Source organism: Eriocheir sinensis, chromosome 17, assembly GCF_024679095.1.
Source record: "Eriocheir sinensis breed Jianghai 21 chromosome 17, ASM2467909v1, whole genome shotgun sequence".
Classification (NCBI taxonomy): Eukaryota; Metazoa; Arthropoda; class Malacostraca; order Decapoda; family Varunidae; genus Eriocheir; species Eriocheir sinensis.
Genome location: NC_066525.1, coordinates 18,826,027 through 18,850,634, shown reverse-complemented (window position 1 = coordinate 18,850,634; position 24,608 = coordinate 18,826,027). Strand labels below are relative to the sequence as shown.

General features: G+C 41.9%; 1 protein-coding gene across 1 annotated transcript in view; it reads right to left on the bottom strand.

Annotated features, from left to right (window-relative positions):
- Nucleotides 1-92: 92 nt before the first annotated feature.
- The window catches only part of LOC127000055 (uncharacterized), a 26,154-nt gene continuing 1,638 nt past the window's right edge, over nt 93-24,608 (bottom strand). The window contains exons 2-4 of the mRNA XM_050863468.1: nt 21,801-22,079; nt 4,605-4,935; nt 93-262 (exon numbers count right to left, since the gene is read on the bottom strand). Of these exons, the coding sequence (XP_050719425.1) occupies nt 108-262; nt 4,605-4,935; nt 21,801-22,079 (765 nt within the window). The 3' untranslated portion in view covers nt 93-107. The remainder of the gene's footprint in view (nt 263-4,604; nt 4,936-21,800; nt 22,080-24,608) is intronic.

Below are 24,608 nucleotides of genomic sequence, written 5' to 3'. Positions count from 1 at the left end.
AGAGAATGAAAAGGAAGCTGCAGTGGTTATCGTGGCACAGAGAGGTGAAATGCAATGGAAGCACTTATATGTGTTTGTTTGGGCCGCCATATTTGCTGATGACGTCATCACAGCACGGAGGCACTCCACCTCTCCAAACCGAGCTGCAGCAGGTGGTCCAAGTTGGCAACTCGGGCTGCGCCATCACGCATTTGAGAGGACCCTGAGCGATCCGGGCAAGGGAGACCACGAACTGCGTCATAGATGGTTTTACTCGTGTGATCTGAAAATACGGTTCTGAAACCATACTGCATCATAGGAAACCGCACCTTACGAATCCGTGTCATACGTGACTTAACTGTATGATGTGAAAGAAGGAATTTCAAGCTAAATAGTAAAAAAAAAAGGTATAAAAAATATTCACTGGTTCCTAAGTTACAGCATTTTGAAAGTAGCAAAACTTTAACTGCGTTTTTCTCCATTTTCTATATGTGGCGCTTGATACACTATGCTACTAAGAGCCTCAATTATAAACTCAGCCATCTCCTCCATTCTCTCTTCCCTCAGCCTTATCCTACACTTCATTGTGCTCTCTGCTCTAACTCTATACAGCTTTGCAAAACCAATGGTCTGCCCTCTTGCCCTCTCAAATACCATAACCTTACTCTTACCAGCATTCACTTTCAGCTTTCTCCTCTTACACACTCTGTCAAACTCATCCTCTATCCTCTGCAGTCTGCAGTGTCCACTCATTCTCTACCAACATCACTATCATCTGCAAACAGGCCTGCCACAAATGACTCCACTGTACTTTCAGCTTTGGACCAAGCTCTCCCACTGCCTTTCATTTCTCTCATGCAACTGTCCATATACACATGAAAAAGCCATGGTGACATCACACACCCATCTCACACGGACACCAGTGTCATAATTCTCACTCAACTCACCATTTATGCATACAGAGGAACTCGCATCCTTATAAATAAAAATACAATCACCTCTGCTTCCTTTCCCTTTGTATAGTGCACAACAATAGCCTTTCTCTAATCCTCTGGCACCTCACCCTGTTCCCATGCTAGGTTACATATCCAAAACATCCATTCCACAACTACACCTCCTCCATACTTCAGCATTTCTGGTGTTTAGCCATCAGGTCCAGGGATCTCAAAAAAAAAGCAGGAAAACAAGGTGAAGAGTTAGGAGGAAAGAAAGGGATAGAAAATGAAGATTATTCTGGGTACAATGGCATCAGTGATGAATACATTGTGAGCAGTGACAAGAGTGGGGAGAGTGATGTAGAGAGTGATGATGTCATTAAACCATCTTTGCCATCTGTACTGGAAGGAGGTGAGATGAATGGCGTGTATGTGAGGCCTGACTGGATGAGTAGCCTAGATGAGGAGTCGACAGACAGAGTGATAAGAAAAGATACAATAGACATGAAGAGAACTGTGCAAAATGATTATAAATGAATCATAAACTTTTGTTGGCTTGAACCATGTGAGTTGTGTGGGTTGGAATGCTGGGTCACACTGTTCTCATTCAGGCAGTCACTCACAGCCTCTCAGGGTGAAATATTGTTGGCCAGAACCCCTCCTTTCTTCTCATTTCTCACTACAGCACCCTTCCTTCTCTAAGTCCTCACCAGAGCACCCTTATTCACATTCCCACAATCACTTGGTTTTTGTACCTCTTCACCTGGCCCTTCCTGTTCTACTTTTGTTTCCCCATGTCATGATTTATCTCTCCCACTGTTGCCCATCCTGCCTTTATCCCTTCAATTCACAGTCCTGTATCAACACTCCCATCACATTCATTCTCTCAGTGTCCTTCATCTTCTAAGTCCCCATGGCCTGACACATCATCCCCTCACCACTCACCACACCCCTCACCACCATCAGTTGTATCTGGAAACAATGTTTCACCTGAGTCAACAATACTCATTTTCAACTACAAAAAGAAAAACCTTTCCCCATCCCCATACAGCTCTTAAGAGGAGTAAAAGTAGATAAGTAAAATATATGTTGTCCAAAATATTTCAGTGCAAAGACCACTTCCTATCATTGACATTCAGTCATGAGAGGTAGGAAGGAAAAGTGAAGTATAGGTAGTCTCCGAGTTATGACATATGCAACTTATGACCACTTGCACTTACAACCATCTCAATAAAATCAGTAATACTCATCATCATCATTTCATCAACGCCTGCTCCTAGGAGCTCCCACCAGGGGATGGCCACGGCAGTTTCCAACTTTCTCTATCCAGACACTCCCTCCTTGCCTGCTCAAAGTTTTTCAAAGATCTTTCCCCCCTCTCCCTAATGTACTCTTGCACCCTATCTCTCCATTTCACTGGAGGTCATCCTCTAGCATTCTCTCCCTCTATCTCACTCACATACACCCTTCTGGTCATCTTACTCTCCTTCATTTGCTCCATGTGGCCAAACCACTTTAAAGTCTGTCGCTTCACTTCCACCACTCCACACTTCTTCCCTTCATCCCCATGACACATTCCAAAACGCTCGTACACACTTTCATTTCTCATTCCATCCATTCTACTCACACCACAAGCACTCCTCAAATAACTCATTTCCACTGCCTGCACTCTAGACCTCTGACCTCATTCCAGGCCCATGTTTCACTTGCATATGTGAGGGTTGGTACTATTATTTATTTCTCAAATCCCTCTTTACCTCCATGCTCACACTTCTGCCATTCATGATTCGTCCCAAAGACCCTACCACCCTTCTTCCTTGCAATGCCCTTTCTCTTATCTCTCCCTCCGTACCACCATGCTTACACATAACTGATCCAAGGTACTTAAACTCATTGACCTCCTCCATTTCTTCACCATTCAAAATTATTTTGCATTCTTTTTCACATTCAATTCCCACTCTATATAGGCATACAAAATCTACAACCTCACTTCTACTTCACTCACAAACCATCACTTTACTTTTGTTGACATTTACTTTCAGCTTTCTTCTTTTACAGACACTATCAAAAACACTGACCAAATTTTGTAAGTCACTTTCATTTTCTGTAATAAGCACTGTGTCATCAGCAAACAGGATTGAATTCAGTACCCACTTCTTTCCCTCAGCGAACATTTTTACTCCAACTTCCCCAACTTTGCCCTTCATTTCTCTAATAACACCATCCACATAAATATTGAACAACCACAGTGACATGACACACCCCTGCCTTTATCCCACTTTTATCTCAAAATGTTCACTTGTTTCTCTACAAATTTTGACACATGCAGATGCATCCTCATAGAAAGACTTTATTGCACTAAGCAGTTTTCCTCCCATGCTATAAATCTTTAAAACATCCCACAATGCAATCCAATTGACTCTGTCATTATGATTTTTCCAAATCCATGAAGGCAGCGTATAGTTTCTTTCCTTTTGCTATTATTTTTTCTACAACCATCCTGAAGGAAAATATGTGAGCCACACATCCCCTTCCCTTCCTGAAGCCTCCTCGTTCTTTACTGATTTTCTCTTCTGTAAGTCTTTGCACCCTCTCTATTATGACTTTTCCATATACCTTTCCGGGTATACTCAGGAGACTTATACCTCAATAATGAGTTGACATTTCATATATCCTGTCCCATGCCAAATGTTTAGTCTTATTTTGAGGAAAAAAGTGCATTTTTGATGTTGATAAATACTGTCCATTCTAGATGCGTAAAATGGATATAAAAGATATACACAGAAGGATTGCCCCCAAAACAATTTCCAAACTAATATTTTTTACAATAATGGTAAATTAGAACAAATACTAAGTTTCTACAATAATGTTTGGATTCTGTTAAGTGATGGATTTTTTTCTGTAAGGAAGTGTCTGGGCTCATTTTGGAAAGCCTTTGTTTGCTGCCATCTTGGTGACACAGTTGTCAGAGTTACATCTTAGTCACTTGTAAAAAGTGTGTAAAGGTGTATAAAAAATTAACCCTTGATACGCATGCATTTTAATATCACACAAATAACACTTTCATTAATAACTGCATTTTTCAGGCACCAATTAGACGTTATTGGCAAGATCCCACTGTATTAAGTAACTGATGTAAAGAAACTTACCTATTCATCTACATATCCAACACATCATTCATTTTAAGCTCCATCCATTTGTTTTGTTGTGAGGTAAGGTAAAGTCAGGGGCATATGCTATAGCTGTGCATGGCCTTAGTGCTCATCTCCATAACACTGGCCTTTGAGCTTGTGGCAGGCAATAACCCATTACCAAGGAACATAGGGCCAATGTGACATACAGGTTACTGAAGTTACCTTTCCAGGTTTCCCCAGGTACCTATTTATAAACCTATCTTAAAGGGAGGATGAACAGCTGGGTGAGCTGTCTACCGACTGCCTATGAGATCCATAGCTAGATGTCCACTACTTCACCATTGGAGGCATGTTTTGTCATGCATGCATGCAATTACTACTAAGCTCTCCAATTTTACAGCTAGATGGTTTCCCTCTCATACCTTCAGTTCTCAAATTTAATCGCTAGATGGTTTCCTTCTGATACCTTACTTCTTTCAACTATTAGGTGACTTGTACAGCAATAAAATTTGATTATACACACACACAAAAAAAAGAAAGATAAATTGATACTCACTTCTTGTGCGAATCTCCCTGAGTGGATTAGGTCGGCGAGGAATGTGGCCTTCTCCACTTCCCATTGGGAAGTCATCAAGAAGGTTCCCAAAAACAAGATTGGGATTATGAAAGTCTATTGGGGGAGCTTCCATCAACCAGTTTTGCTGTCTCTCTTCCCCAAGATTTAGAATATTATTTCCGTCTTCTCTACCTCCAGTGTCACCACCACTCTCAAATACACTGTTCTGTTGCCTGTCTTCATGTGTAACATCCTCCAGGGCAGGTGGCTGTGCTGTGCTGGTTATGTTTCTCCTTCTCCGGCTGCTTCTCCTTTGTTCTGTTCCCAAGTACTGAAAGTACACTAATTTTAAGAAAATAATTTTTCAAAGCAAACCCTTAATATATAAAGCCATTTAAAGAAGCCCCCTCTTCTGTCAGAAAACCTAGAGAGCTAAGATATGCAGTGCCACATACTATATTATATCATTCATGTACTATATCATGTCTTAAGTTATCAGGAAGAGAATTTGAATAAAATGGAGTGCATTAGGTATACACCTATGCCCTTGTATTCATGGATTCACTATTGGCAGATTCACACATTCTCAAATTTTCCCACAGCTGCACAAAGGCAGATGCAAAGGAATTATCCCAGCACCCCTCCAAACATTCATAGTTCACCCATGGACAACACAGCCATTCCTAAGGAAAGGACACATGCATAAAGCAGCATGAAATATCATAAATAGCAGTGGCGTACCGAGGGGGGGCCATGGGGCCATGGCCCCCCCCTTTTGCAAAGAAAAATAATAATGAATAAATAAATGTTACAGGAAAATAATAGGAATATGTATATTAGTATTACTATTATGAATGTGTGTGTGTGTGTGTGTGGAGTTGAGAGCTCAGTGGCACCGACTGACCGAGTTATTTCGCCTTTGGTTTTGTTTTGAGTTAATGGTAGGATATAAGGTGAGTTCTTAGTGAAAAAAAAGTAAGGTGTTAAATGATGGGTTCACAAAATTGTGTGTAGAGTGCAATGTCAAGCTGTCAACTGAAAGCGGCGGAGGGGTGTTTGTAGTGGGAGCGGGGAGATAGGAAGAAGAGGTATACGAGACTGGGATGGCTCAGGCAGAGAGAGAGAGCACGAAAGTCGTAAGTGTGCCTTCTCTTCTTCTTGCCTGTCATATTTACTTGATTTTAGGTGTAAGGTGCAGTCAAAGTGATTGGGGGACTATATAATTATACTGTAGAGGCACCAAGTGAACTTGTCTGGTGACAGTGGTGAGTATGTAATATGATTCTGTATTATGACGGGGGGAGTGGCAGGCGATTCGAGACGCGGATGGGACCTGTAAGGTCGACCTTTGCCGCTATATTACCACCTTTAATGACCGTTTTGTGCTTGACAGTGGGCAGTGTAGAGTGGCTGAGTATAACTATTGTATGTTCAGCACTTGAACAATGGAGCTGCTGAGTTGAATAAGAGCAGGTGATCTATTTTGAGAAACATTCATTGACGACGTAGGCTCATGTGGCCGTAGCCTATTCGTGGTATCCGTTTAATATTTTCTGACCACAAATTCAAAATTTCTGAAAATTATGATTGATAGACTTCATTTTCTGTTTATGTAGTACTTTTTTTGTATTGCGGGTGTCATTTCTTGAATTCATGCAGGCTTGGGATTTGTGCCTTTCCATTCTTTACATATTTCCTCCTTGGTCACAAAACGCCAGAAAACGCTTCACATGCGTACTCTATCTGGTGTAAGAAAGTCATCACTGACACGGCTGATGCCCCGGATAATTCAGTTAATCAGGTAGGTAAATAATGAAGTAATGATTAAGAATAATTACTGCAAAACATGTTAGGTGAAGAATCAGCAGCCAAGCCTAATCTAAAGCAATAAGCGACCCAGGTTTTCTCATGAGTTTGGAAGTGCTCACCTCAGTTCTAAGTGCCACTAAACCCTTGCCAGAAAAGCTGCAGGGGTCACAACAAGAACTGCTGGGTGCTCTTGGAAGTGTAGCTACATGTACAGAGCTGCATAGATGCTTTTCAGTCCTATCGTGATGGAAATAAGTTCAACCAACTTTTTGACCAAGCTGAGGAAAGGTACGGAGATATCATCCAGAAGCCTTGAACAATCAGTGGTCATCAGAAACATAATTAAGGCTAACCCTCCAACAGCAACTCCATAGGAGTACTATCGAAGAGCTATTTTTCTCCCATTTTCGGACACTGCTATAGCACAACTCAGGGAAAGGTTTGCATCTAAACACATTAGGAGTTTTTTGTTGGAAAATCTTGTTCCCTCTCTTTCAGTTGATACTGATTTTAGTGAACTGAAGGAGGCAGTTGAACTTTATAGAAGATTTCTTGATGGAGATGCAGATCTTGTTAAAGATGAATATCTACGGGGGCAGAGTTATTGGAAGTGTCGTGAATCTCATGAGAGGTCAAAGCAAGTTGTTGAGACATTGGCATGTGCCAAAAAATTGAGCACATATCCAAAATGTCCACCTTATTGCAATTTTTTCAACCCTACCTGTTAGCACTTCCACCAATGAGCGATCCTTTAGTGCCCTTAAATTGCTTAAAACATACCTTAGGAACGCAATGAGTGCAAGTCGTTTAAATGGACTGGCCTTACTTTGTCTATTGTGACACAAATCTTGATCATGAAGTCCTTGATGAATTTGCACGTAAGAACAGACGCATAAATTTGAGGTAAACCAGTTTCAATGTATTGTTGTTAACAGTAACTAATCTAATACATATATATATATATATATATATATATATATATATATATATATATATATATATATATATATATATATATATATATATATATATTGTTGTGCTGGAAGCTTCCCCCGGCGACCATAGGCCTCTAGCAGGCTCTGGGAGAAGCGAGCAGGGGGCGGGAGCAAGGCATGTCCGTGCCCCCATGGGGCGCGGCCAGACGCCAGGCGGGAAGTGTTGCCAACTCGCATATATTTTTGCTACATGTTCTTGTATGATCTAAAATATACTGTAACATTCTAGACTGTACTGTTCTGGATATATATATAGGAGAAGAGGGCGAGAGGAGCCCCGGAGTCCCAGTCATAGTAAGCTAGTGGTAAGTGAAGAGTCAGAGTGAAGTGTACTACTAAGGAAGAATATTAAACTACAGAAGCCGTGCAAAGTGTTTACATATCTCCCTCCCACGGAGTCTCCTGACGGCGACACGGAACCCAAGTAACACGTCCGGCATAACATTGGTGTCAGGAGTGTAGCCATTTGTTTTTTCGCCATGGAGACTCGTTCCCAAGCTGCCCAGAGGGACGACATGTTGACTGAACTTTCGGAAGCCTTGAGACTACAGGGGGAGAAACAAGAAAGAGCACTCCAAGAACTCAAAGAACAACAAGAAAGAGCACAGCAACAACAAGAAGGAACACTCCAAGAACTCAAAGAACAACAAGAAAGAGCACAGCAACAACAAGAAGGAACACTCCAAGAACTCAAAGAACAACAAGAAAGAGCACAGCAACAACAAGAAAGAGCACAGCAACAACAAGAAGGAACACAGCAACAATAAGAAGGAACACTCCAAGAACTCAAAGAACAGCAAGAAGATCGCTTCACAGGATTACAGCTACAGCTAAAAGCAGTACAAGATGGAAGTGAGTCAGTGCGAAGAGAAATGACTGTGACCACGAACTTGGGACAACGCCTGATAGAAGTGGAGAAAGAACACACAAATCTTCTACAAGAGATGGAGGTAGTACGGGAGACGACACACAAAGAAATATTAGAAGTGACAGAGTGAAGGCCCTTGAAGACTGCTTGGCTGGAAACAGACAGCCAGTGCCTGCAGGGGCTAGTTGTACCCAAGATGCTTCTCCGGGGTAGTTTGAGCCCTGTTTCGCCTGAGTTTATCCCTGCAAGAAGTTCCGCCAGCCCCATGAGTCTGCTGGGTTCGCCTGTTAGAAAGAAGCCTCAGGAGTTTGATGGCAAGGTCTCCTGGGAGGCTTACCACGCTCAGTTTGAGCTGTTGGCAGCTCGGAATGGATGGGATGACCAAGAGTGCGCGGTACAGCTGGCCACTAGCCTGAAAGGGGCGGCGCTGGAGATCCTTGCTCAACTCGACAATGCGACAAAGGGCAGCTACAGTGGGCTGGCACAGGCGCTGGAGCAACGATATGGGACCAAGCACCAGAATGAGCTCTTCAGGGTTAGGTTCAGAACCCGCAACAGGAGGCGCGGCGAGTCTCTTCAGGAACTCGCTCAGGACCTTGAGAGCATGGCGCACAAGGCATACCCAGGTGCCACCCCTGACCTGCTGACGGTTTTGCTGCGTGATCAATTCATCGATGCCCTGGACAGCCCTCAGCTGAAGATACAAGTGAACCAAGCTAAGCCAACATCAATGCAGGAAGCTCTGGCACGTGCCATGGAGTTTGAGTCCTTTGTTAGGTCTAGCTTGTCAAGTTTCAGGGACGACTCGACTTCTGGCTTTAGGGCACGAAAGGGTGCTGTCAGCGACACAGACAGGTTCCAAGGAACGTGCTGGTACTGCGAGAAGGTTGGGCACAAGGAGAACGAATGTTATAAGAGGAAGAAGGAATATGAAGGTGGCGCAAAGAAGAAGCCCAGGGAAGGACCCAAGTGCTAGACCTGTGGAGAAAAGGGGCACTGGAAGAATGAGTGTCGGGAAAAATGTGCCCCCAACGAGGGACCACCACTCGGGAAACTAAGAAGGACTGCTTCACGGGGGCAACGACCAGTCTGTCCTGTACATGCCCCAAAGATATCAGTGTGCAGGAGAACCACCATGACAAGCTGCCAAGAGGAGGGCAAGGTTGACAGAGTGTTGTGGCTTGTGGTTGTCGACACAGGCTTGGAACGCACATTTGTGCGGCCTGACGTGGTGAGTCATTGTCGGCTTCCTAAGACGTCGCATCGACTGTGCGGAGTCACTGGACACTATGCAGAGCTCAGAGGCCCAGTGGACGTGAAGTTTGAGCTCGGAGGAAAGGCCTACTGGACCTTTCAGCCGAGGGAGATAACCTCCCGGCTTCGGCAGATGTTCCAGGGACACCCCAAGAAGCGGACGATGACGAGGCGCACCAGGAGACAGACGCGCAGGAGGCAGCGAACAGTTTCATTATCTTTATTTCCTGATTTTCAAAGAAAGAAACATTCATTAACTGGTAGCTGTGGGGATCATGTTTCTTGAGGGCCCCTCTAAGCAGATTAATGAGAAAAAATCATCACTCACGCAAATCATCATATTATATATATCAACACATTTGTAATCAGCAGAGCTGGGCGCGTTACTGGATTTGGGGTAGTTCGTTACCGCTCCTCCACACCTCGGACGCAGGTAGTCCGCACCTGTACTTCCACGCCTAAAATTTTTTCGCTCGGTCCGCTACCGGACCTCCGCTACTGTACCCAAAACTATTAAAGCACGCCTGAAAAAAATAGTCCCCACCTTACAAATAAAACAAAACAAGCGCGAGTCTGAAATGTTCTATGCGGTAACGGCTCTCTGGCGGCACTTATATCTACTAATGATACTTAAAACTACTTATTCCTCCCTAATTTACATTTTCCCATTCTTAATTAAATTCTGGCATTACACTGGGGGGGGGGTCCAGCTCCATGTCAGACAAGGAAATGTCTGACGTCGCCAGCGGCGTAGGGGTTCTGGAAGCTGACGGTGCAGGTGTGCTGTTTCTGTAGCTCACGCTATTGATGCTACTATCCCCAGACACATTCCTGCTCCTGTCGCTATCACCTCTTTTCACGTATCTGTCCATGTTTATTTGTAAACACTAAACAATCGCAGTGAATCACTAAAAGTCAAAAGATTGTGAAAAGAAAAAGAAACTTGACACAGTGATCAGCTGGTAGCACATAGCCCGCCAAAACGCACAAAAGTAATGCTGCGGACTGTTTGTCGTCTTCGTTTTTTATCTTTGAAAATCTCAGGTGCGGAAGTCTGGACCCAAAATTTCACCTGTCCGCACCTGTTATTTCCACACCTTTGAAAACTTTCCGCACTTCTGGGCTTCCGCACCTCGTTTGGAAGTCCACAGGTGCGGAGAAGCGGAGGTCCGGACCAAAGTGCGGAAGTGCCCAGGTATGGTAATCAGTTTATGCATCATCTATTTTGGGGGGTTTATGTCTGGGCAAAAATTTGGCCCGTCGCTGGTCCGCGGTAAAGCCACAAATTTGGCCCGTCGCTGGTACCCAGTAAAGCCATAAATTTGGCCCGTCGCTGATACGCAGTAAAGCCACAAATTTGGCCCGTCGCTGGTACGCAGTAAAGCCACAAATTTGGTCCGTCGCTGGTACGCAGTAAAGCCACAAATCTGACCCATCGCTGGAACGCAGTAAAGCCACAAATTTGGCCCGTCACTGGTATGCGGCAAAGCCACAAATTTGGCCCATCACTGGTACATGGTAAAGCCACAGATGTGGCCCATCGCTGGTACTGGGTTAACCTTTTCACTATGGCCGGGTGAAAACAGCACCGCGCCACATATCCGAGCTGGCCGCGTGCGTCAAATTTGAAACGTCGCTACTGAATATGATAAGTTTTAAGCCATAAACTCAACATTATCATCATATACTGTATATAAAAATAAGCAAAATTAAATGGTGCACATAAAGAAACATAAATTAATTTATAATTGAGATATATGCATAAATATAAAGAAATTTGCATTATGCGTAGATGATGTGTATCTGCTGAATGGTATTTCCTTATATTAGTTGTGATAAAGAAATAGATTTGTGGAGGAAAGTGGAGGAGAGGGAAGGGAAGGACACAGACACAAGATCATGCAAAATATCCCACTGATTCACCGGCAATATGCACAGATTCCACGGAGTAAAAGGTTGAAAGGACGTCATCCTGGAGGTGGGTCTAGTGTAGTGTGTGTGTGTGTGTGTGTGTGTGTGTGTGTGTGTATTTACCTATTTGTAGTCTACCGGGCCCAAGCTAAGCTCTAATTGTCCCGTCTCCATATCTACATTCATCCAGCCTTTCCTTCATTTGTTGGACACTGCTCGCATCCACCACCTCTTCCCGCAAGCTGTTCCATATGTTAACACTTCTATGTGGAAAACTCTACTTTTAAATCACTCAAACAGGTTCTTTTATTAAGTTTCTTTCCATGTCCTCTCAGTGCATTCTCGCAGATAAAAAGAGATCATCTTTATCCACCTCATCAAACTTATTTACCAACTTATACAGCATGATCAGATCTCCTCTCTCCCTTCATTGTTCCAGTGTCATCAATTCCATCTCCTTCAATCTGTCTTCATATGTCATATTCGAGAGTTCTGGGACCATTTTAGTTGCAATTCTCTGTATCCTTTCCAACTTTCTGATATCCTTCTTTTTGTGAGGCAACTACACAACTGCAGCATATGCAAGATTTGGTCTTACCAGTGGTTATTATTTTTTTCATCATTTTTTTGTCCATAAAATGGAATGATACCCTTATATTTTGCATCATCCTGTAGGTTTCTCCAAACAGCTTGTTTATGTGCTTTTCTGGGGATAGTGTGTCTTGCATCGTTAATCCCAAATCTTTTTCTTCATGTACCACCTTTAAGTTTTCTTCTTCCATCCTGTATGTTTTCCTTGGTCTTTTTTTACTTTTCCCCATTTCCAGAACATGGTACTTGTTTGCATTAAATTCATCTCCCATAACTGGCTCCATCTATTCACTCTGTCCAGGTCTTTTTGCAGTTCTTCACAGTCTTCCTCCGTCCTCACTTTTCTTATTAACTTTGCATCATCTGCAAAAAGGCTCATATAACTTTTTATACCCTTTGGCATATCATTTATATATATTATGAACATTAATGCTGCAAGAATTGAGCCTTGAGGAATTCCACTCTTTACTCTCCTCCAATTTGATTTCTCTTCCCTAATCACCATCCTCATTTCTCTTCCTGTTAAGTAAACCTTCATCCACTCGATAATCTTTCCACCCATTCCTCCCCACTGCTGTAGTTTCCAGATTAACCTTTTGTGCGGAACCTTGTCAAAAGCTTTTTTCAAATCAAGATATGCACAATCAGCCCATCCTTCTCTCTCTGGTCTATTGCTCTTGAGTAGAAACTTAGAGAGTTAGTGACACACGATTTCCCTTTTCTAAATTCAAACTGTCCCTTATTTATCATGTTCTCCTTTTCTAAATGTTCGACCCATTGTTTTTTTATTATACTTTCACAAATCTTACACATTACACTTGTCAAAGAGGCTGGTCTATAATTTAGTGGTTCAGTTTTATCTCCACTTTTATAAATTGGTACAATGTTTGCTCTCTTTCATTCTAAGGGCACCTTTCCTGTATTTATAGAGCATGTTATTATATCATAAAGTGGCTCCAATAATTCATTTCTACACTTTTAGCACTTGTCCCGAGATTTCATCTGGTCCCATAGCTTTTCTTCCATGTAAGGTTTTCATCAGCTGTATCAGTTCTCCTTTCTCAACCTTTACATGATTTAGTTTCCCTTCATTGCAATTTTCGAGACACCAGTCAGTTGGTTTCTTCCATAAAAACTTTATGAAAATATTTCTTTAATATTTCTACAATTTCTTTGTCCTTTTCGTAAATACATTTTTTACTTTAGCCTTTCCACTCCTTCATTTCTTTTTAACTTCCCATTTATGAATTTATAAAACATTTTTGGTTCTTCTTTGCATTTAAAAACTATTCTTCTTTCAAATTTAGCTTCCTCCTCTCTCCTTATTTTCACATAATCATTTCTTGCTTTTTTATATTTGTCCCTATTGTTCTTATTTGGTCTTTTCTTTAAATTCCTCCATGCCTTATTTCTATTTCTTCTTGCTGTCTCACACCTCTATCCAAACCATGTTTTCTCTCCTTTAGTTTTTACTGTGTAGAATGGAACATAAATCTATATTCCTCTGTTGTAAATATTCATAAAAGTCACATTTCTCTTGAATATTAGTACTCCTCTTCATATCAGTCCAGTCTACCCCACTGAAGAAAGTCTTGAGTCCAGCATAATCTGCTTGTGTGTGTGTGTATGTGTGTATGTGTGTGTGTGTGTGTGTGTGTATTTGCCTAGTTGTGACATACGGGAAAAGAGCTACGCTTGCGCCGTCCTGTCTCCATATCCTCTTTTGTCCAACTTTTCCTTAAAATCATGGATGTTTCTTGCATAAACCATCTCCTTCTCCAGTCTATTCCATAGCTCAATGCTTCTGTTTGGGAAGCTAAACTTTTTCACATCTCGCCTGCACGTGGTCGCCCTCAACTTCTTTCCATGTCCTCTCGTTTCTCTCTCGTTCCACACACACAGGTCCTCTCTGTCCAGATTCTCCACCCCGCTTGCCACCCTGTACACCGCTATCAGGTCTCCTCTCTCTCTTCTTCTCTCCAGGGTTGTGAGCCCCATGCTATTCTCTCCCAACCCTTGAAACTTTGTATCCTTTAATATTCATCGCTTTTGCATAGTCTGTGAAAAGTCAGAAATAACCACGAAACTGAGAAGTTTGTCTTTCTGTTTTCAAATGTTGTAGAGCGTGGTAGACCCGACATTGTAATCCTTCATCAACACAGTTCTGCTTACACAACTTTCTATCTTCTTACATATTTCTATTTTCTGTTTCAGAGTAAGCACAACTCTTTTCCTCTTAGTACATCCACCAACTAGGTAACCTTTAGGAGGAGTGGGGAGAGCGGGGAGCTGGTGGTGGCCAGTGCGTACTCTGATGGAACATCCGTAAACAAACGCTATACAGTAATCCTATTTACTCTACTCTATTTAAATACACCCTAGGCTTATTTTTATAACTTTTACGGTACTTTTAAAAGCATTTTAAGGTCTTTAAACACACTTTTAAAACAATAAACACACCGTACACTGTAGGGAGACACGCGGAACTGAGACAGAACAAGGCGAACAGCTTCTCTCCCTGCGAGATGCGAAGCAGTGAGATGCTTCTAGAACACAACAGCCAATCAGCGGCCGAGAAAACAATACTGACACTCTGATTGGCTGAATCGGTATGTACGGTCATTCTATTGTGACGCACGAGATTAAAACTCATAAACAATGCTGCGGAATGCTGCGAAATGGCAAAAATATACGCAATATCAAAATTAATAGGTCTTACAGAAAAAAACGCGAAATACCAGGACCGTGAAAACTGAATCACGATATCACAGGGGTTTACTGTAGTCGGTTCCACAAGAGCTGGCGGAGATTTTCCTACAGGGGTGGACTCACGGACTTGGTGTCATTGCTAGAGTGATGGTCTTTGCGCCGCTCATTGGCTGTTTTTTACTAGATCTAAGCTGCGGCAATTTTGTTAGCCATGACATAGCCTACTATCTCTCGTTTTCTGCTACCTTTTAAAATCAACACTATTGGTATACGAATGTAGTTATTCTTACAATCGCTCTTCCTTATGGCTATTTATTAGTTTATTACCCACAAATATTAGAAACAAATTTCAGGAATAATGATAGGACGATGAAAGAAATGAGAAGGTTCTTGCCTTAGGCCAATGTTTTCATTATGACTCCATAGCATCACTACACATTGACTAAGCCAGGCCTAAAAATATACCAAGAAACCTTACAGTAAATGAGTTAATTAGACTGTAGCCTAGCGCTTTGTAGTAGTAGTAAAAGTAGTTAAAAAAAGTCAAGCCTCAACAGTCACTGGACATTGTCCGTTTACGTGAAGTTCCGACTTATAGTTTGTCCAAATTAACTTGGCCAATTTGCACTGAGAACCCCCCCCCATTCTGGCTAAGCTCTGCCCCCCTGTCACCTTATTGGCTGTTGATGACATCATGCATTGTATCAAAGAGACGTACCAAATATATATGATTGAGATAATCTAGCAAGTTTCATGATTAAAAAATATTTGTAATTTAATTAAATGACGGCACTCTACTTTAACAATCAATGACATCACCTAATAAACAAAGTACAATCATAATACTGCAAGTTTTCAAGGGAGAATGGGCCGTGCAAAACGAGCACTTAAGGCGATGATAGTAGGCTACCTATAAAGTAATGCACACTTTCCGTCATTATTTCCTACATAGCTCATTCACATAGGCATACCAAATATAATCACATAAAAAATATCTTCTACAGTAACTTCATACAGGTAGGAATCATTGTATTGAGGAATAAGTTATTTATCTGTGGCTTGAAGGGATGGGTAGGCTATATACGCTCAGCACAACAGCCACAGATACGGAACTTATTCTCCAATACAATGATTCCTACCTGTATGAAGTTAATGTAGAAGATATTTCTTATGTGATTATATTTGGTATGCCTATGTGAATGAGCTATGTAGGAAATAATGACGGAAAGCGTGCATTACTTTATAGGTAGCCTACTATCATCGCCTTAAGTGCTTGTTTTGTAGGGCCCATTCTCCCTTGAAAATTTGCATTATTATTATTGTACTTTGTTTCTTAGGTGATGTCATTGATTGTTAGAGTGCTGTCATTCAATTACATTACGAATATTGTTAATCATCAAACTAGCTAGATAATCTCAATCATATATATTTGGTACATGTCTTTGATACAATACATGATTTCATCAACAGCCAATCAGGTGAAAGGGGGGCGGAGCTTAGCCAGAATGGGGGAGGGGCTTTTCGGTGCAAACTGGCCAAGTTAATTTGGGCAGACTATAGTTTTGTTATGAATGTCGTCTCAGATTAATTTATGATAGTTCAAAAGGCACATATTTATCAATAAAGATATTATTGCATTAGTTTTTATCGGTGCAATCTGTTACCTTACAACGCACACAGGGTTTTTGTAGGAATACAAAGTCAATTTTATGCGCATCAGAACAAATTAACCCTCTCGTGCACCATAAGTTTCCAATAAGTTTCTGTTCCACTCATCATACATTTCTCAGGCCCGACCGGCCTTTTTTTGCTGCCGCGATACTCTACATTCCCAGACGTATTTTACCCTCACAGATATATCGTACCCCAATAAATTTGGTATCAGTGGCTTCATAAAGATGTGTACTAGAACATGCGCAAATAAAAATAGAGGAAAGTATATATATATATATATATATATATATATATATATATATATATATATATATATATATATATATATATATATATATATATATATATATATATATATATATAAGCAATACAAACTTGTTAGAAGTCTCCGTATAGAGTATTGCAGACAATAAATCCAAGGTACCAACTCTTCCCCACTCGCTAGCTTGAAATTTTGTGGTCCAACTTTTTTAGACGAATATATGTTTCGAAGCGGAATTTAGTGAGGATTCTTATGGTACCCTCAAAATCCTCATACGCCTATTAGTTCCCAAGTTACACCGAGAAAACTGTATTATTTTCCTTTCCTGTCAGAGTAGGCTAACAAATAAAAATCGCTCAAAGCTCCTCATCTACGCTCCTAAGAAAGGCTGCCATATGTTACCATTAAAAAACTTATCCCAACAAATGACACTCCCAAATTTTACACACTTTCAATGAAAACTTAATTTTTAATCAATTTTTTTAACTTTTATAATGCATTTCGCGTCATCGTGCGCCAGGACCTTTTACCCTTTGATGGAGCGAAACGCGTCATCGTGCGCGAGAGGGTTAAGAATAGGTGCAACATTAGGTAGACATGACCCGTACATGTCAAAGCACTGTGAAACTCGGGGCAGTGATGCGCGAAAGTCAGTATGGTAAGAATTTAGGACTAAGCGCTAAACTCAAGGATCATGAAACTCGGATAGCGCGAAACTCGAGAGGGTACTGTAATCTAATGGGGAAGGAGAAAGGGATACAGTGAGAGATAAGACAAGATAAGAGGGTGTGAGAAAGGAGGAAACAAGGGAAAGAGTAGAAGAAATGGGATAGGAAAAGAAGAGAGGTAGGGAGGGTCAGGTATAGGTGAGGGAAGAGGGGGAGAGAAAGGGTGTGAGTGGGAGGGAAAGAGATTAAAAGAGAGAGGTAGGGAGGGTCAGGTAAAGGTGAGGAAAGAGGGGGGGGAGAAAGGGTGTGAGTGGGATGGAAAGAGATTAAAAGAGAGGTAGGGAGGGTCAGGTAAAGGTGAGGAAAGAGGGGGAGAGAAAGGGTGTGAGTGGGAGGGAAAGAGATTAAAAGAGGTAGGGAGGGTCAGGTAAAGGTGAGGAAAGAGGGGGAGAGAAAGGGGGTGTGTGGGAGGGAAACAGATTAAAAGAGAGGTAGGGAGGGTAAGGCAAAGGTGAGGAAAGAGGGGGAGAGAAAGGGTGTGAGTGGGAGGGTAAGAGATTAAAAGAAAAACTGGGAGGGAGGGGAAAGGAAAAGAAGAAAGCAATGAGAAGGAAGGAGAAAAATATGGGGATGGAGAGGGAGAAGAAAGAAAGGCAGTAGGGGAGGAGTGAACCAGGGAAAAGACTAACGGCGCAATAGGCCGCGACGGAAAAATAAAAAAATAGGTGGGTGACGTAGGTGCTTATTTAGGTGTGTTCCGACTTACGTTGATTTATATCGTTTTCATTTTTCTGGTGGCTAGAAAATGTTTATTTTACCGCAAAATCCCAATATAGCAATTTAAAAATACAGCCCGCGATAAGTGAACTGCAATGTGGCAAGGGATATTATATATATATATATATATATATATATATATATATATATATATATATATATATATATATATATATATATATATATATATATATATATATATATATATATATATATATATATATATATATATATATATACACAGTACCCTCTCGAGTTTCGTGCTCGCTTTGTTCCGAAGGCATAGCGCTAAACTCGAGGATCACAAAACTCGAGGTATTGAAAACACTGAAAAAGTGCTTATCCGTTCCGACCCGTGTTTTTTTTTTTTTTTTTGTTTTTTTTTTTTTACATGTGGGTTATGGCACCGGTAGACTGTTCATCTGGGCCTGATGGTTGGCCCCGAGCCCATCATGGCGCAGGCAGCTGTTTATAGTGGCGCCATTATAATTGGCTCATGCTGCCCCATGGAGTTCACTATTTTTTCCTCCTTTATTCTCTTGTTATCTCAAAATATGTACCTTGGAAAAAGGAAGTAAACAGGAAGAGAGAACGGGTCGTTTTAAAGCCACAGATGAAGCCTTATGATTGGCTGAGCTCTGAAAACACGCTTGTGATTCGTCGAAAGTCGATGATGTCATCGCCGGCGCTCATCTGGTGAGCGGCCTCGCTGCCTTGGGGCAGTGTCACACTGACCGTTTTCCTCTTACCATAGTGGCCACTGGCAACGCCCATGCGCCCATCTGGGGGCGAGTTGTCGGTTGTCCGTAACATGGTGTCACAATAGGCCTTTTGTTTCTCACCACATTGGCGGCAGCTAGGGCAACAGGCAACTCCAACTTTTCCGGGTGTGCGTCACACACGGCCAAGGTCGGTTGCCCGTATCCATATCCACAATGTAAACAAAGAACTTGCCCTGTATCAACATGGCGTCGTCTGCTAAAGTAAGGGCTGCCGTGGCTTGTGCTGCCATTACCCAAGTTATGGACTTGTTGCTGCAGTTAAATGGAAGAAAGAAACAGTTGTGGGTGTGGCGTGTCTGAGGTTCCTCCGTGCCAGTTCTCAGTGTCACCATTGCGCGTGAGTGGCCAACATACCCATCTAGACTCCGACCACATAAACACGTGGATCGAGTAACAACAAAGACACACACACACCAGACTCATCATGAACCATGGCAGATGTTTCTCACAAACAAAAATGGCTTCGCCATTTCCGAGTGTGTTAGAACTTATTTGGTGAGTGGTTCATACAAACCAAACACACCCAATGGCAAGAAGAGAGCAGTGTTAAAGATGCCTGCTCTCTTCTTACCAAGAGCTAGGTTTGGTTCATGTGAGCCACTCCCCATATACGTTCTAACACACGCAAAGAAATGGTGAAGTCATTTCTGTTTGTCAGAAACATCTGCCATGGTTTCTAATGGGTATGGTGTGTGTGTGTGTGTGTGTGTGTGTGTGTGTGTTGTTATTTGATCCATGTGTTTATGTGGTTGAGTCAAGATAGGTGGGTTGGCTGCTCATGCACGGTGGTGACAATGAGAACTGGCATGGAGAAACCACAGGCATGCCACACCCACAACTGTTTCTTTCTTCCATTTAACTGCAGCAACAAGTCCATAAGTTGGGTAATGGCAGCACAAGCCGCGGCAGCCCTTACTTTAGCAGATGACGCCATGTTGATACAGGGCAAGTGCTTTGTTTATGTTGTGGATGTGGATACCGGCAACCGACCTTGGCTGTGTGTGACGCACACCCGGAAAAGTTGGAGTTGCCGGTTGCCCTAGCTGCCGCCAACTCGGTGGGAAGAAAAAAGCCCTGTGTGACACCAGCTTATGGATAACTGTGAACTCGCTCCCGGTTGGGCGTACGGGCGTTGCCCATAGCCCCAACGGTTGGACGAAAATGGCCAGTGTGACACCGCCTTAAGGCAGTGAAGCCATTGATAGGGTGAGCATCGGCGATGACGTCATCGGACTCCCAGCAAATCACAAGCATGTTTTCAGAACTGTCAGCCAATCGTAAGGCAGCCGCCTTCAACTGCGGCTTCAAAATGACCCGTTAATTCTCTCTCCCTCTCTCTCTCTCTCTCCATAGCCACAATGTTTGGAGGAAAACGTCCAGTGTGATACTACATTTTAAGGTAGCATGCATGACATTGACGGTTAGTAGACGTGACCCGTACATATCAAAGCAGCGCGAAAGTTGGGGTGATAATGCGCGAAAGTCGGGATTGTAAGAATTTAGGACTAACCACGAAACTCAGATAGCACGAAACTCGAGAGGGTACTGTGTATATATATATATATATATATATATATAGAGAGAGAGAGAGAGAGAGAGAGAGAGAGAGAGAGAGAGAGAGAGAGAGAGAGAGATTCTGTCTCTAAATAAAAAGAAATGGCTTGGTCGAAAAAACATGACAATGGTCCCCCAAGCGTCCTGGTTGGTTGCTAGTAAGCCACACCAAAACACTTTTCAACATTATCTCATCAGCCATTACTAGTCCACTGCATGAAAAGGGCCTCTCCTAATGTTCTCTACCTCTGTCTGATGCTGGTGCATTCCATCCTAGTCTTCTAAATGCTATAATTTCATCTCTCCACCTGGTGTCTGTCTGCCCTGACTTCTAGACTTTCTGAGCTGTCACTCTGTTACTTTGGTTGTTCATCTGCTATTAGCTTTATGTATTCTATGATCTGCCTAAGTCTATTTCTTGTTCTCAATAATCATTAAAAGACCTTTAACCATTGTCTGTTTTCCAATCCATGATGCTCATTTTCTTTCTCTCTATGTTATATTCAGCATTCTTCTCTTCATTAATCTTTATGCACTTCTTAGCTTTCTAAACATTTTGTGAGGTGCCAAGTTTCTGAACCAAATGTTAGGACTGGCAGGATATGTTGATTTTAGCCTTTTCTCACCAGGGAGGGTGGCAGGTTGTTTTTCATGACATTGCTATATTCACTAAAAGCTCTCCATCCTATTCCTTTCTGATTTTTTTTTCAAGAGCTGGGTTTGCACCAACACTTTTTACTAAATATTCCTCTATTCTTTGTAGAATTTTGTTGCCACTAATTATTTGTTTTGCCAACTGATTATCAGACATTACATCTACTTTATATTCATCTGCAGATCTACTTTCAGACTCTCTGAGTGAAGTTTCTCGATCATTGTGCAAATATGTTTGTCTTGCTGACAAACACAAACATTTCTGACTCAGACATTTAAACTTTTAAAGGAATGTTATTGATTATTATCCTAGTACAATACAGATAAATGACCCTTTGTTGCCTACTCTATTGCCAAGCACTGTATCTAGTTAAGTACCTCTCTAAGGTAATTTTCTAGTTAATGAACTTACAAACACTTTCAAATACATATATTATGAAATAACAACATATTGAAATTTTAATTTTTAGATAAAGGACAATATCAAAATAACAGTAATATAGCTAATGCACAACACTGTGATGAATGTAGCACCAGGAATACTGGAAAGACTGATAACAAGGCAAGTTGTCGAGCCAACTCATGCTATCCAGCATGAAATCTAACAGCCAGGTTCAAAATATTGATTTTTCGGTACTACTGTGACTTCAGTATGCATATATTCTTTTCCTGAGTGGCAACAACTCACAATTATGGATTGTTCCTGGGGTACCACTGCCACCACATCTACATCGTCCTCATCTTCATTTGTGAGGTCCACAACACATGGTTGGTGAGACTCAACATCTACCACTTCCTGCTCAGGAGAGGCTGGAGGGCTGTTAGGTTCCTCTTCCTCTTCCTCCTCAGGCAATGGAGACAGGGGAGGAGGTTCACTTCTGGGTGAATGGCGGGTAGACTCAGATAATGTGTCTAAGGAAGGTGCCACTGACCCTGGAGTCAGGGAGTGTAGCATTGGCAACTCCACCTGGAAAACAAAAGACTTAATGCCAGAGTGAAGATCTCTCTCTCTCTCTCTCTCTCTCTCTCTCTCTCTCTCTCTCTCTCTCTCTCTCTCTCTCTCTCTCTCTCTCTCTCTCCACAATATCCTCAGCCTCTTACTAGATCTCCACTCATCCTTCTCCTCCTCCATCTTCCACAGCTATGGCTATCAAACCATTTTTCTTTTCTCCTTTCCCACTTCCCTTCACTCCTACTCATGCTGTCTCATTTCATTACTTTGTGAAGGAGAAGGAGGAGGAGGAGTATTCTTTCATAGTAATACATCATCTTATCTAACATGGTTACAATATGTTTGATCCTGTCCTAGGACTGACCTGCTGTGGCCAACTATCATGTTTTGGACATGTCCTGACTGTGCCGATGTGTAGTAGTTTCTCTTAACCACTCAGCATTAGCCTAACTGTCTCAAAGTGGAAATGTCTTTGGCCATAAGACTTAATGCAACTGGTTGAAAAAAAAAAAAAAAAAAAAAGTTGTTCAGTGTGGCAGCATTTTGAAGGAATCCCTTCAAAATCTAGTAAAGGATGGTGAGGTAAGTGCAAACTTGAGTTACAGGGCCTAGTAATAAATCTGCAATTGAACAAAGAAAAACGTCAACAGCTTCAAATTCACCCTGCTTGACGCTACACCCACTACAAGATGGCAGACTGCCTCCATTAAGCCATGCATTGCCACTGCAAGATTCCTTAAACAAACAGAACTCCATCTAAACCTAACAGATAGTAACCTGTTGCTGCTAAAACAGTAATATACCACTGCTAAGAATAGAAACCTGTTGCCACTAACATAGTAACTTATCACTGCTGAAATGGTAACCTATTGCCAATCAATTAGCTGCTTAAATCTCACATGGAAACAGTTATAAAGAAAGATGAATTGTACAGTTAGACAAAGCAAAAAAATATGGGGTCGAACACCAGTGTGTGACGGGTGTTTTATTAGATTAATACCTAGAAGGTTGGTATCATTTCATTACAGGTCACTCAAAAGATGCAAATGTTCTGAAGTTCTAAACCTTACTATGCTTACTCACCACAATCCTGTGATATTTACAAATTGAAAGTAAAGAAATTATTATAACACAGTGGTGACACGTCCTGCAAGGCAGTGTTTACTCACAATTCATCATGATTGGTGATGCTGGTACACAAATTTTGGTTCTATTTATCAATATTTATTTTCATACTCAGGTCAAGGTTATAGTCGTTCCACGAGAATCTGGCGGGCGGGGGGGTGGGGTCAGCTAAGCCCCGCACCTGCCACACACTCTCAATACTTCTCACTTCCTCTCATATGTCAGCTATTTACTACCTTTAAATGAATTTAATTAAATAACTGGATAATCCAATAAGGTCATATAGTGTTAAGATTGTTTCATTTTTAGGATAATAACAAATATTTTGTGTAAATACCAGGACACTTGATAACGTTGTATTCCAACATTGTCAAGTGTCCTGGTATTTACACAAAATATTTGTTATTATCCTAAAAACGAAACAACCAGAATACTATATAACCTTATTCGATTATTCAATTAAATTCATTTAAAGGTTGTAAATATCTGACATATGAGAGGAAGAGGGAGGTGTTGAGAGTGTGTGGCAAGGCGCGGGGCGGTGCTGACCTTGGCTGACCCCCCAGCCGCCACCTCCCGCCCACCAGATTCTCGTGGAAATACTATACAGTCGTCCCTCAAATAGTACGGGGGTTAGGGACCCAGGACCCCTGTACTATTCGAAAATCCGTATAAAATTACGGCCCCCCCATAGAAACACTACAGAATCCGGGTCCTGCCTGGCTCAGCTGTTACCCACGGGCCCAAGTTGCCAGTTATGCATTTTCTGCTGCAGTCACAGTGCAGTGTTACCATGGTGGGGGGGTTGAGAGGGGCAAAGACCCCCGTAAGAGATCAGGTTATTTAAAGTTCAGTTGGAGTAGTTTAAATATGCGTCCCTTAACTATATAATATGGAGGCGTAATGTCATATTTGGGAGGCGCGGAGTCAATCTCCACAATTATTGTTTCGTATCTTATTTAAGGTATGATTTAGAGGGCAATAATAGAAATTGTGGTTGAGAGTAAGAGAGTGTGAGTGTATGACATCACTCGCTCACTGACAATGTGGAAGGCAGCGCTGCCAGGATGGCTCACTGGTCCAGCTTGGTAACACTACAGCAGAAAATGCAAAACTGGCAACTTTGGCCGGCGAGTAGAAACTGAGCCAGGCGGGAAACCCGGATTCCATAGGAGTGCCCACTCCTGCCCACCAATTTCTTGTTTAAGGTAAGAAAATGCCTATTTATGTGTTTATAATAGGTTAATTTATGAACAAACAGAAAAGGACGGGCTTTATCTCCACTCTTGCAGCACTCTTGGTGCACTCACAGTTACTGCGGCAAGAATTTCTTTTACACTGTGATAGATACAGCGAACACTATTCTCATTCACGTGGTATGCTCTCCCTACCACAACGTAACTCATCCCGAAATGTAAC